The sequence below is a fragment of the Lutzomyia longipalpis genome, chromosome 1, assembly GCF_024334085.1.
Source record: "Lutzomyia longipalpis isolate SR_M1_2022 chromosome 1, ASM2433408v1".
Classification (NCBI taxonomy): Eukaryota; Metazoa; Arthropoda; class Insecta; order Diptera; family Psychodidae; genus Lutzomyia; species Lutzomyia longipalpis.
Window position 1 is genome coordinate 43624660 of NC_074707.1, and position 14066 is coordinate 43638725.

A 14066-nucleotide genomic window follows, 5' to 3' on the forward strand; every position below is an offset into this window, starting at 1 on the left:
TGATTTACTCGCAGATTCTCCACGGTGTAAGCCTGGCACAGAGCAAATCTCACTGGGAGCCCTCAATCTTCACACTATTTCTGTGAAATGTGAGGTTGATGCTGATCCGGCGGATTCTGTTCGATTCAGCTGGACGTATAACAATACTCGGAATGTCTCTCCAGTATGTTGATTTTACATTGCATATTATGAGATTGTGCAGGAGTGGGAGTGGGTGTGAAAATGGTCCCAATTAACATCCATTGCTTATACTGCATGAAATCCTATATTTTGTCTCCTTCTCTGTAGGTCCTCAACTCCCGGATAAACTCACACGGATTAGTCAGTTCTATGACTTATATGCCACAATCAGACAGTGAATTTATTACCCTGGCGTGCTGGGCGAGCAATTCTGTTGGAAGGCAGACGATACCCTGCCTCATTCACATTTTTCCAGCAAGTAAGTCTCATCTACTTTCGTATATCTATATAATAAAGAAAGGTCTGTTTGTTGGTAATCTTCCGTCGTGTTCGGCTATACAAATCTACACCGTTTGACCGATCGCGATGAAATTTGGCACAGAGGCTCCTTATAACAGGCGGTTTCGAGTGGCCGTATTCATTTCCCCCCCAAAGCCCCCCTTCAGGTAGCCCCCATATAACTCTCATGCAGTTTTTGCGAATTTTTGAATTTGGCGCCGGAAATGTTGTATGAAAATGATTTCTTCTCTTTGCAATTTTTTTGGGGTTGATGAGTAACCCCAATCTACGTATAAATCACCACAGTTTTTTTTCTCTCTAAAATTTGCGCGAAGCGCAAAACCCCCCGCGAAGCGGGGCGAGGAAAATTGGAGCGAAGCGACAATTTACCTCGTATACATATAAGTATTCAGTTTAAATGCCTTTCCGTCCCAAACCTCCCCATTTTCTTGTCACACATAAGAAACAATGCGAAGCAGCAGTGCCTATCCTTTAGAACCCATTCTTGTGTGTGCCTTTTATCTTACATTTGCATTTTCCGCGTCGTATAAAATACCATCCTTTTAGCTTCTGCTACGATTCAGTAGAAGGATTATGGAGAAAGAATGTCAAAAGACAGATGCATATAAAGTTAATTTTCAATATTAAAAGAATGTTTATTGCATTGAATGTTTTCAATTATTTTTTTCTTGATAAATTAGTTCCTGGTTTTTGTGAAAATTTGACAATTTCATTAGAAAAACAACCCACATTTTCCTAAAGCTCTCAGAGCTCAATAAATCAAAGAGAAAATTGCGGAAAATAGGGGACTTTCCGTGACTTCTAAAACAGCAAATAGAAATTTTCAATAAATGCTAATTTATTCCGTGAATTATAATGTGTCGTTATACAGTGATCTGCATATTTCATTTTTCATTTGAAGACTATATGAATAATACATTTCATTGGTTCAATTAGTGACACACTGTGGAAAGAATTGATTTTCAAAAAATTCTAATGATTTGTTCCACAAACACAATTCTTTTTTTTTAAATAATTTTTATGGCTGTTTCAACAATTTAATTTGCTTTAAATCTTTTTTAAAAATAATTTTTCTTATCATTTTCCTTTCTTAAATTTAAAATTATGCGAATGTTGGTATTATTGTTCTAATTGTGGGCCGTTCACTAGGCCAATCAAGGAGCGATATGTCATGTGTCGCATAAGCCAAAGTACTCAATTATGCAAAATAATAAAATGATAATTGAAATAGCTATGCTATGTAAACAGAGTGAGAAATGAGGAAGCGTTCCATTAATAAAATATGCATGGCAGTGTTCGAGTGGAATTAGGGTAAAAATTTCATTTTTTATGTTGCTATATGATTTAATAATATTTTAAGAATGCTAAAAAAGCAAATAATTTGAAAATTTGCATGACAAGTGAAATGAGCAAAAAATTAAATTATTATTTTTTTTCAATCATGCCTAATGATTTTCATATGCGGATAGGGGGTGATGTTATTATGTATTGACATAAAATTTGCACACAGTTTTAATGAGATCTCTTGTCATATTGCTCTTGCAATCAATCATACACATAATATTCGGAGAGCGAGAGAGAGTCGCTTAGAATCTCTAATTTAATAAGAATATAAGGAGGAAACAATGTGGAAAGGACTTGATCAAAGTAAAACAATTACAGCATATGAACCGAGAGAGGTGGATTTTAGTGGTATGAAAATTAAATACAAAGTGGAGGGCGCGGTTTGAGTTACTTTAATACGTTAATACTTTACGACTCGGCAAAACCTAATTCACACACAAGTACGTGTTAATTCTATGATTTGTGTGTCTTGCGTGCTTACAAGTTAGGCAGACAGAAGAGGTTCTCTCTAAGGTTATCCCTCTCTAAAGAGTAAGTGATGACACATTAATTGGATTTTGCTGTTTTGTACATTTCCATATCAAGCCGAAAATTAATTCATTTCTCTTTTTAACTTCAATAACACCCGGAAAATTCATATATTGAGTATTAAGTGACTAAATTATTATAAAAAATAAATAACACAACATTACCCGGAAATTTCATAATTTGACAAAATGAATTTTAAATTAAAAACAAAATCGGTATTGACAATTTACAGAATATTATTTTAAAAGGTTGCACGAAATTATTAATTAACAACGTGATATCAAGAGTATTAACACATCCTGGACGGCTTGACGCACATCGGCGTCCACTGACAGTTCTCAATTCTGTACGCTGTAACAATTTGCCACTCTTTTTGCGTTTGACATTTACCCGGTAGGAAAACTTCTCCAACATTTTTTCAGCAAATTTTTATTGCTGACTCGTAAGGTGTTCATATATGATTAAAAAAATTTATTTATTAAATTTCTGAAATGATTTGGAATCAATTTGAAATGATTTGAGATTGATGTGACAAGAAAATGGAATATCTAGAATATTCTATTCTATTAATCTTGATATTGACAATAGAACGAATAGAACATTCTTAGATATTATTATCCTATAAAGAAAAAAATATGAAAAATATCATGTCAGGAGAAATAAAATTTTCAAAAATTAAAAAAAAATAAGAAATAAGTAGAAGGATATTTAGAATATTCTAGTTTTTTTTAATTGCTCTGTCACAGAGAAGATTTTGGCTAAATACATGTATTATGAAGTTTTCAGAATTTTTAGAACAAAAAAATCAACCTGCTCGTTCACGTTAAATAAATGGTAATATTACCATTTATTTTTGATATAAAATAATGTAAGTGCTAGAAAATTCTCAAAATGGTTCAGAACGGATGGCGAAGCATTTTTTTTAGCTGTGATTATTTCTTTTTGACATATCTGGCATATTTTCTCGTTTCAACATAACCTAATTTTTATTCTGGTGCCCGAAAAAAGTGAGAATTATGGAATTAATTAGCAAAGAAAAGCTTCCAGAAGTTTCCCTTTAGGCTATAAAATAATGTTCTAGTTGAAAATTCAAATAGAAATTTAATTTTAAGTGTTTTGTAGCTGAAAATCTTCATTGCATAAAACTTTAGGTGAGTTAGGTTATATATTTTGCGAAAAGAAAATTTTCCTCTTACATAACCTCAATTTTTGTGATAAAAAAAATGCTACATAATGTTTAATAGCAAAAAAGAAACCTGTCTGAGAGATTTTCATTGAAATTATCCCATAAATCTGACTTTTTTTCCCACGTAAATATAAAAGTGCGGTTATGTTGGAATCAGAAAAAAATGACAAATATGTCCAAAAAATTCTCTTCACCACTATCATACCATTTAAACTATTCCCCTGACTGTTCTGTGAGCTAGAATTTGATGTTCAACATACAACAGTTAGTGAAATCTTAAAAAAAAATTTTTGAAATTTAAATTGTATTTTAATTTGAATATTATTCTTTTTTTTATTGTTTTGTTTTCGATTATTTTATATTAAAAAAAATATTTGTGTTTCACTTAAGTGAGTATTCTCTCAAATAAATATTTTCTGATAACGTGCGAAGAACATAAGCACACTATGGTCCCACCGGGTAACATTTCTGGACGCCAGTGACTAATTGTTACATGTCGTGTAAAAAACCTTTGGGAAGTATTTTACCCGTCGTCAGTGTGTTAATAGCTGCAAATAAAATTGTCACCAATTGATAAATCTTATTTTTTTTAAATTAATATTTTAATACATCGCCGCTGTGAGTTTGGAATTAATTTTTACATGATATTAAAACGTTTTTTTTATGTAAATTGATGAAATTTTAATATTTTTCATACGATTAATATTTATTAGTGTTTCGAATTACATTTATGAAAATATATCTGATAAACTTAATCGAAATCTCCTACTGTTGAAAAAAAGTTAATTACTTTGATAATTGCAATATTCACGTGCTTGATTGCCAAATTTATAACTTTTCGTTAAGCAAACTGAACATTTTGAATTATTTCTGCAAAGTTTTGCTTGAAGCATAAAGCTTTTTTTGGGAAGCTTTTTAGTCTTATTGCATAATCACATCACCCTCGCTGTCTTTTTTGTGAAAACATCCCCTTCAAAATTGTCAACACTTGATGGCAAAAAGTGTGGTGTGGGCAAGAAAATTTAATGACATTTGAAGCGTTGTTGCTCTCCCAAAAGAGGGACGATTTAAATCCTATTCTTTATAGGCAATAAATTTTAAAGTTTGCTAATAAAAGCTTTTTTACATGCCTCCACGAAGTGTTGATGATACAATTTTGATGCGCAAACTTCCCCGATAATTCATTACAAAATAATTTCAGTCTTTTCAACTTCTAAAACAAATCCATTTTAGCGCTTTCCCCATAGAGTCTTTCTTCCCATACATATAGGCTATGATCTTCATAAATTTGCTGGTGTGTTGAGAGACTCGATAAAATATCACTGTGTATTAGGGCTGAACTCAGCGCCGGGGATTTTGTCGTCCGAAGGAATGGGGAAAAGAAAGACAAACTCCCAAGATGATGTTTGGCCTGAAAGATGGGGGGGGGACGAGGTGCCTTATGTGATTATCTCTAACAAGCTTATAGGAGATTTGGTATGGGAGGTCGAAGGGTTGCGATGAAATTTCTTTGGCATGTAAAAGGATTCCATGCTCGCTCTAGATAAACAGGGCGGGGTATTTGACTTGCAAATGGTATGTTGCAAAAGAAAATATATAATTTATCGCATAAAATAAATTTCTTGTCATATATATTTTTTTTTAAATTTAAGTAAAAGCTGAAGCTCTGGTATTAAGCTATTTATGTTTTATATGCTTTCCTAATCTCTTTGGCACGTATCTTTTAATTTTTTACTGAAGTGGAAAAATTATTAATAGTAAATAGCTTTTTTGAAAGAAATTGAAAATTAATTTAAAAAAAAATATTTTCCCTAAATAAAGTACAATTTCCACTTGATGACTAAAAAATTCAAGGAAAGAGGAAGAAATTAGGAACTTTTTCTGCTATACCACTTTTATTATATTTTTTTTCATAAAGGTCAGCAAAAGTTTAACCTAACGACATAAAGTACAGTCCAATCGACCCATTCTATGCGTAGGCGACCATACAAGTATTTTCGATATCCAATACATATTTAATGCGATAATAAGTGGAATATAACTTTACCATTATGTCTCTTTTTTTTTAAAACAAAAAACATACGGCTTCATATCAACTTGTAAGATATACTTTGGATATAACGTACGTGGCGGAGTGAAAGAGGATCCTTAAATGCAAGAAGCGTGCTACGAAAACGCTTGAAAAAGATGCTCTGCGAAAGCGAAATTTTTTCGGTATTATGCGGTTGTGGTATATACAGAGGAATAAAGTCATTTGGGAGTGCAGAGAGATGCTCCTCCGTGGAGCACATCAACATGAATTCTAATAGGTTCCCCGTTCCATATGGATGTTCCTTTTTTCTTGACGGAAATATTTCATAATGTTAGGTGAACTGGGGATGGGGGAGGTTTCTGGAGAAAGCACTGCAAAGTCTCCGCATGTTGTTTATGGAATTGTGGGAATTGTGAATGTGGTGTGGAGGAGAAGTTACCCATTGAATATCACTGAACGATGAATTTCTCGTGTTTCAACAGGAACGCCAGATCCACCGCGGCTATGTGAATTGTACAATAATACACATTTAGAAGTCGTTTGTATAGCAGGAAATGATGGTGGCCTGGAACAGCATTTCCTGCTTGAGGTGATAAATGGCGAGGATATTCACGGACGAGCCTTCTCTACATTGCCGGATGCAGAGAACGAGATATCCACAATGAATGATCAGGTTTGGCAAATTCCATGTAAGACGACCCTCACCATGCCATTTAGATTAATGCTCCAGGTGCCACAGAGCGATGTATTTTTGGGGATGAGAGCTATGTGTTAGTATCCGGGCAAGAGAAACGAGAAAGGCCGACAAATGTCAATGTATTTTGTCATGCTCTTCTGCCAACATTTATTTCCACCTTTTTTCTGTGGCTTTTCCCTCCATAAACCCCCAAAATCACTCCCCCATTCCCGGAACGGAAGCAATTTCTCTCTTGGACTTCCGAATTCCTGCTCACAAATAATGCAAACTACATGCCCAAAATTAGATAATCTCATACTCAAATCACAACTAAAAGAATTCATTTAATATGGAAATTCATCTGGGAAGAAGATCCAAAATTCTTCTCTCTAATTTAAATAAAACTTAATTAAAGAAAAATTAATATTCAAAAAATTTTTGCCATAAAATCCATAAAATGCAGAAATTTTCATTCTGAATTTAAATACAATGTTTTCGAGAAATATTCTAAGTCATCACCAAACGTGAGAAAAAAAAAACTATGATTTGCAGAATTGTTCTGTTTATAATAGATTTCAGTTTCTGTTTTGAATTGATTTAGTAACAATACGGTATTAGTTATTTAAATTTCAGAATAAGGCAACAGAATTCAGAATAAAAATATTTTTTCCCCGAAAGCTTTCTGCACATAGTTATGCTCTCAACTTATAGCTTTTATAGTGATTAAAGTGTAAAGAAAAAGTCATAAAGTCTTTTTCTTTTTTTTCTTCTTGAAAAAAATTCTTACGAGTATAATGTGAAGTAACTTCACGAATAACATTTCGTGCTATTGGTGCTATTTAAAAGTAAATAGAATAAAAAATCTTCTTTCGTTGTAACTTTCTCATGACTGTTTTATGTATATATAACTTGATATATACATTACAAAGTACATATAGGGATTTTAAAAGTGCATCCAAGATGGAGGAATTCGCCTTTTCTCTAAGTTCAATAGGCCACACACATGGTGGAACGTATAAATTACCTCTTTCTTTCCAAGGCAAATGAAAAAAAAATCCTCAGATGATAGTGTAATATATTTCAATCACGCATCTAAAAGTTTTCCAACTCTGCAAAATTGTGGCTTTCATTTTGAATACATAATATGCAGGTCGTGTGAGTGATATAAAAGAGCGCAATAATGGATTGTCTACACCGGGGATATGGACCATATAGTAGGTAATAAAGCATCAAAATGGGGGTACTCACTGGGAGGCATTTTGGGTGAGGCGAAAAAGTTTCGTAAAAGTTTTTGTTTTTGAAAATTTTCCCTGAACGATAGCCAGGAAAACTATACATGGGAACGAGAACCAGAATGTGGCTGAAATTGAAAGTAAAACACTCACTCCTTGTCACTTGCAGGCGACATCAGCACCATTGTTGCGGCTAAAGGAGGATAAGCCATTGTTCAAATTGGATAATTTGGAGCATGGCCGAGAATACCAATTACTTGTGTATGCTGTTAATGCTAAAGGACGAAGTTATCCACCAGTTGTGCTTGACAAAGTGAGAATTAGCAATTTAAATCTCCTCTATGGTGAGTTTACCTTACATTTTGTCCACCAATGTATGTGTTATTAACGTGTTATTTCTACTTATTTTCAAAAAAAAAAACCCTACCTTTGAACCCCTAATTGGGTTAATGAAACACATACACTACCATTAAATTGACTAAATTTTAACAGAAAATATCTCTCTTTTTCCAACATTACATGACAATATTGCAGATGAAACAATAGTTTCCGATGACTTATCTTCACCGCCAGCAAATGATGGTAGTGAAAAGAGGGAATCAACATTGATTATCCTTGTTGCTATTGTTGGTTCAGGAATTATTATTGTTATATCAATTGTCATTGCTGCCATTGCGATTACATATCATCACATGCGACCCAAGCCGCCACAGCCCCAGGATGTGAGGAAGAGGATGAGGTGAGTGGAACCATTTAATTCGATTATCCGCCATAAACACGATCAACATCCATTAAAGCAGCATCATACTGCAAATCAAAATACACTTTAAAATTTATCCCCCCAACCTCCCCCGCCCTCATTTTATATATATAAAACTTTTCCTCCTCTTGGCAACTTTTTCACTTATCGTGCTTTGCCGCCAAAATCCATTTAAGCATAAATTTTCAACCACTCTAACGCATTTATTCACTTTAGTTGTTCCTTTTTTTCCTGGAATTTTTGGCTTTTAAAAGGTATTCTTCTTGTAAGAAAATACTTCATGTGAAGGTCAAAATTGTTGTTGAGTTTACTTGATAAAACAGGCAAAGAGTTGAGCTTAATGTTTCTCCAAAGTACATAACTCGACATCTTGTTTGTGCCTAAAAATACATCACTTCTCCGACACAATACATAACATTCCAATTTTAAATTATGTACTACTTAAATGTCTCTCGAAATAGGCGATAACGTGAATTGTTTCGTGAAATTCAATTTAATTTAATTGTAAAATTACCTTTTAGCGAATGGAATTTGAGAAATTAATTATTTTAATTGCAAATTTCCTTCGTCTCATTATGAATTATTGGTAATATGATCGTGACGTAAAAAAGGAGTTTCCTTTTTTTAATACCATTTTGGATCTTTTCCAGAAAAAAAATAAAGAGATTAGTATTAAGGAGAGCAATATTTTAGTTTTCCACTTCAATTTTAACCTTCTGTCTGCTGAGCTGCTATACGTTCCAGAAAAAAAAAACTGTTTCTGCAAAATAATTTTAAAAGCAATTTTCTTTTATTTTTTTTAGCTAAAAATTGTTTTTTTTCCAGCAATTTATTTTTAATAAATTAGAAACTTTAAAAAAAAATATTAAAAGAAAATTTAGTGAAAAGCCAGAAGTGGAAAATTTCTATATATTACTAAGGAAGAAAAAGAATGTTTTAAAATCGATTTCTTCACCTCAGAATCCTTGATTATAAAGCTTCATTCATGCTTCTATCTTTTTTTTCTCTTCGTACATTGTGTTTATCTCCTGTACGCGATGATATCTCATATGAAATTCTGCAAAAAGATAGGAAAAGGCGAAAAATATCTCATGTAGCGGTTGGAAAGTTTGTCAATAATTCACACCACTTTGCACACTGATTTATGTTGTTGAGATAAAAGTTCACTTTGTTGACAAGCACTTTATCTCAAGCGCTGATAAATCATTCAATTAATACCAAGTAGGGTTGGAGGAGAAGTATTTTTGTTGATGCTTTGGATTTTAAATAGATGAGCTGGAGCTTCTGTGTAATTTTTTAACTTTTTTTTTCAACCAAAAAAATATCCTAAAATAAATTCTCTAAGCTCATTGTTTAGAAACTTTTCTTGTTTTTTTTTCATTTTTTTTGTGTAAAAGGTTTTTAATAAAATTGCAGGCAAGATACATATATTTTTGTAAGGAACACCTGAAAAACAAAATATTTAATAAGTTTTTTTTTTCTCGTTATATTCCATCCATCAAGAAGTACTTGTTTTTAGTCAAAATATAAATATTTAAGTGTGAAAAACAACAGAAGTGCGCAGAAGTTTTTCCTTGAAAACATTAAAACTTGCAAAATTTTCATACGCTCTTCGTGAGTTTTCTCTTGTTTGTGGTGTGATTAATTAAATATAAATGGATGGATGGATAGAACGTGATGCTGAGTCGCGACTCTCGTTAATTCATCACTAATTAATTCATTTAATTTTCTTTTCCACACCCACTAAAAGGCCGGCAAGAACCGACGTGCCATCGATGTATTCGAGCGAGGAGGTCCTGGAGGAGGAGGTGACGGGATCCACCGCAATTCGACCCCATCATGCATCAATTAGTCGAAGTAGTCGTTATATAAGTGAAGGATTCGTGCAATATTCACAGCCGAGTCTCAATAATGGTAAGGAATTCAATACTACCCAAGGGGTCCATGACTCCGACATTTCCGTTGGATGTTTAGCAAGTAACACCAACTGTGCCACAAACAGTACAATTTAATGCAAATAAATTTATAGAAATTCTTATAGTTAGGAAGATTAAAGAAGAATTCTTTTGAACGTTTTAGTGGATGTTTTAATTTATTTTTGATTTGGATTGAAAAACAAATAATAGTTTTTCCTTCTCGAAAATTGTGGTTAAAAGTGAATTTTCTTTTAGTTTCTACCGTGAAGGTTTTATTTGATGAAATGTTGAATAAGAAAATTTCCAAAGCAAATAGAAATTTCTCTTCAAAATGTTTTCACTTGAGTCAACTCAGCAGTTCCTTAATTAATAAATACAAGTGGACAATCTTTGCATATTTTTGTTTTAAATAAATATAGTGAGATATATAGTACGCCTTCAGTTACTTTTCCAGGAAGAGTATGTAATTTTTATATATTCAGTGCTTTAATCATCAACTATTTCTTTCCTATAATTTTTTCTTTAAATTTTATCAGATAAACCTAACTGCAGGATAACAAAAATGTAGAACTTTAATATAACTCGGTAAAAAACATTTCTCAATAAATAAAATGATAAAATGGAGACAAATAACAAAAAAAAATTCGGGTTGTTAACCCCTCAACATTTCCGAACTTCCGCATATGCTTTTCCCCTTCCCATCAACCATCCTTCACACTTCCTCCGCTGAACTCAATATATATTCAAGTGATTCTACAGAATTTTTCTATACTTGTCGATTTATTGGAATTGTGTGCTAAAATGATTTTTATTCTATTTTCTCTCCACCCCGCAGTATATATTACAGATCCTGATTTAATACTCCAGCACAGCGATTTTGAATTCAGGAACATTAGTGGCCATTAGAGGTTTGGATGAGTGGAAAAACATGAAAATTTATAGACATCACCGTCAAATGTGTTAGGATATAATAATGTTAGATTATCAAGAAACTATATATTATAAAATACGGAAAAATAAGAAAATTAATTTCAAATCATCACCCAAAAGCATATGTTACAATTGTAGGAAAATGATTGTATCCATATGGGCGTAAATGAAAAATGGATTATTATGGCAATAAAATCAAACGAATGGATATTTTTTAATACGGTTTTTCATTTCCGTTCAATTTTCTTCGTCTTTGTCGAATGAATAAACCTTTTCATTGCGCGAGAGAAAATGTCTATATGTGTACACACAAAAAGTTCTCTCATCTTCCCAATTTTCACGTTTTTTTTTTGTGTCACACTTTGTGCATTCCAATCTAAAATTTCAATTTACGCGGCATTTTCTCACACTGAGATTCCCCTTTTTTGTTACTTTCCTACGTGGCACAGGGAAAATTGTCAAGGAAATTCTTTTTCGGCACCCTAATGGATCTCTCTTGGCGATGTGTTTTATCATTCTTCCACACAGCAATTTCATCGGAAAACAAGGCAAAAGAAGGAGTAAAAGGAGAGCCCACGTTGTGGAGGTTACTAAAAGAAATGGGAAACTGTAAGTAAAGTGCAATATTGTAGGAAAAAAAACTTAACAAGACTTTTCCTTCATCTTAAGTTTTCGATTGAAGACTTTGGTGAAACCCTATTTTCAATCAAATTGGAGAAAAAAATCACCCCCAATGCGAAACAATGCATAAAACAGAGAGAAAAGTTTCTATTGCTAAAGAATAAAGTTTCAAAAGAAAATATTCCATTACGTGTGAAAAGTTCCACACAATGAAGCTTTCCCGAAGCTTTCCTGGTGATGGTAGCAACAACGCCCCGGTAGCAATGAAAGGAAGCAACCCCACAAAGTGATTACAATCAAAATGTGAACCCTGTTAATTCTTCAATTTTCCCCGCATTGCCAAACAACGTCACTTCCTCCGCGCAAGAAGTCATGCAGCCACATTTTACTAATACACAAACCAATATCTGTACCATTGTTTCCCTCATCCATGTGTGATGGGTACACCAAAGTTAATCTTTTCGAGTGCTGACTAAAGAAGCATTTTTCCCATATTTCCAAACCAGAAAGATAAAATTAAAATTCATTGCTCTCGCTCCGAGATATAATCTTTTAAGACATCTCTCCTCCAAGCTACATAGAGATATAAAATTTAATTAAAAACTGGAGTTTCCAATGGTGATTTGTTGAGATTTTTTTCTTTTACATTCACCGAATCCAATATATACATATAGGTACACTTTGCAAAAAGGAAATTGTATTTAAAATATCTTAATTTCCCATCTCTATTCAACCCGAATTTTATGATTCTTATATGGATTTGCGCAAGGAGAAAAACGAAATAGAGGTAAGAAATTTATATTGTATATAGTTGAAGATTTAATCAAAATGAACAGAATAGAAGTAAAGTGAAAATACGCGAATTATGTGTAGAGAAAATTTCATTATACTGTACTTCACAATTAGGATTTAAATTTTAAATAAACACTTCGCGCGAATGCTACGAACACAGGAAATTCTTCATTTTTTTATATTTGTATTAAATTAAGGATTCAGTGGAGAAAATCTATAGAGAATGAAGGGAACTTAAGAAAGTAGCAAAGTCATGTGTTATAGATTTTTTTTTTTCATAATTTGTTTGAACTCATCTGAGTTTTTCAAATACTTATTCAATACAAAATGCCAAAAGTCAAAAAACAAGAATTTAATACAATTTTCTCAATTAACCCATTTCCGTCGAGTTTTCCATTTACAAAACACCTGTCAGGATAATTTTTAAGGATATTAAATTCTACTCTTTGGTGAATCTGCTTGTTGTCTGTTCTTTGTCTAAATGAAATACTTGACTTTCAGGAAGCTCCACTGCACCAATTTTAATGAAGATTTGTGAGAATTGCATTTGAATTGACAAAGAAAATTCGCAGATTTGCATTTAACCTAAAACGATAAGAAATAGAGCATTATTTACCCAAATTTCTTAAAGAACCACTCATCAAGTTCAACACTTTTATATAGTTTCTTTTACCATAATAGATGAAGTTCGGCTCAAACGCTCTCAGTTCGGCTCAAACGCTCTCAGTGTGTGCACGTATTTTTTTCGGTCCTCTGCCAAAAAGAGAATGTCGCTTTGTGCAAAATGTAGCAAAGGTTTTGTACGGGCTGCAAATGATTGTCTTAAATGTGGAACTTGTGGACAGCTTCATCACTCATCCTGCGAGGGGATGACGATTCAGGATTTGGAGGCTTATAAGGCACTGTCTCCGGCTCAAAAATCCACCTGGAGATGCCGTTCTTGCACGGTTCGCCGAAAGAGCTTCATGAGAGAAAGTGAGAGAGCCGATGGTCATGTACATCAAAGAAAGAATGAGATGGAAAAGGCAGAGGTTGAGCGTCCCGAAAGTTCACATACTGATCAGGGCAGTGAATACAAGGAATTAAAGGCATTAATATGCGCTGGCTTTAATAAATTTGATGCGAAATTTGATGCTCGATTTGATGCAATGGAGAAATGTATAAAGAGTATGGAGAATGCCTTCAAAGAAGTAAATCAACGAATGGATGATCTTAGCAAGGAGAATAAAGATCTAAAAGATCGAGTGGAAATTCTGGAGGAGCAATTGGAGTCTGAGAGACGTTGTGACATGAATGCCATTGAGATTCATGGGTTGTGCGTGGGGAATGATGAGAGTAAATTTGATGTCGTACAGGAGTACATCAATACGTTCGTGAAATGCCCAATTGACATTCGTGACTTAGATCAGTGCACTTATATAAAAAAGAGAGAAAATGCTGAACCACCCAAGGCCGGACCATCGTCATCTCTATCATCTGCTCCGCGAGGTGTTGGAAGAGAGATGCTAATTGTTCGCTTTACTTCCAAAAGAGTGAGAAATATGGTATTAAACCGCTGGCGAGGGTTCT

At 33.3% G+C, this 14066-nt stretch overlaps 1 protein-coding gene across 4 annotated transcripts in view; it reads left to right on the forward strand.

The window, feature by feature from the left end:
* LOC129787531 (hemicentin-1) overlaps positions 1-11302 on the forward strand; it is a 34549-nt gene extending 23247 nt beyond the window's left edge. Inside the window, exons 10-16 of one of the 4 annotated variants that reach the window (XM_055823227.1) lie at positions 15-163; positions 289-439; positions 6053-6243; positions 7648-7822; positions 7971-8217; positions 9989-10152; positions 10990-11302. In XM_055823227.1, the coding sequence (XP_055679202.1) occupies positions 15-163; positions 289-439; positions 6053-6243; positions 7648-7822; positions 7971-8217; positions 9989-10152; positions 10990-11060 (1148 nt within the window). In that variant the 3' untranslated portion in view covers positions 11061-11302. Of the gene's footprint in view, positions 1-14; positions 164-288; positions 440-6052; positions 6244-7647; positions 7823-7970; positions 8218-9988; positions 10315-10989 lie in introns of those variants that run through there. The other 3 variants (XM_055823230.1, XM_055823226.1, XM_055823228.1) reach the window with 3 other exon arrangements.
* Positions 11303-14066: the final 2764 nt, after the last annotated feature.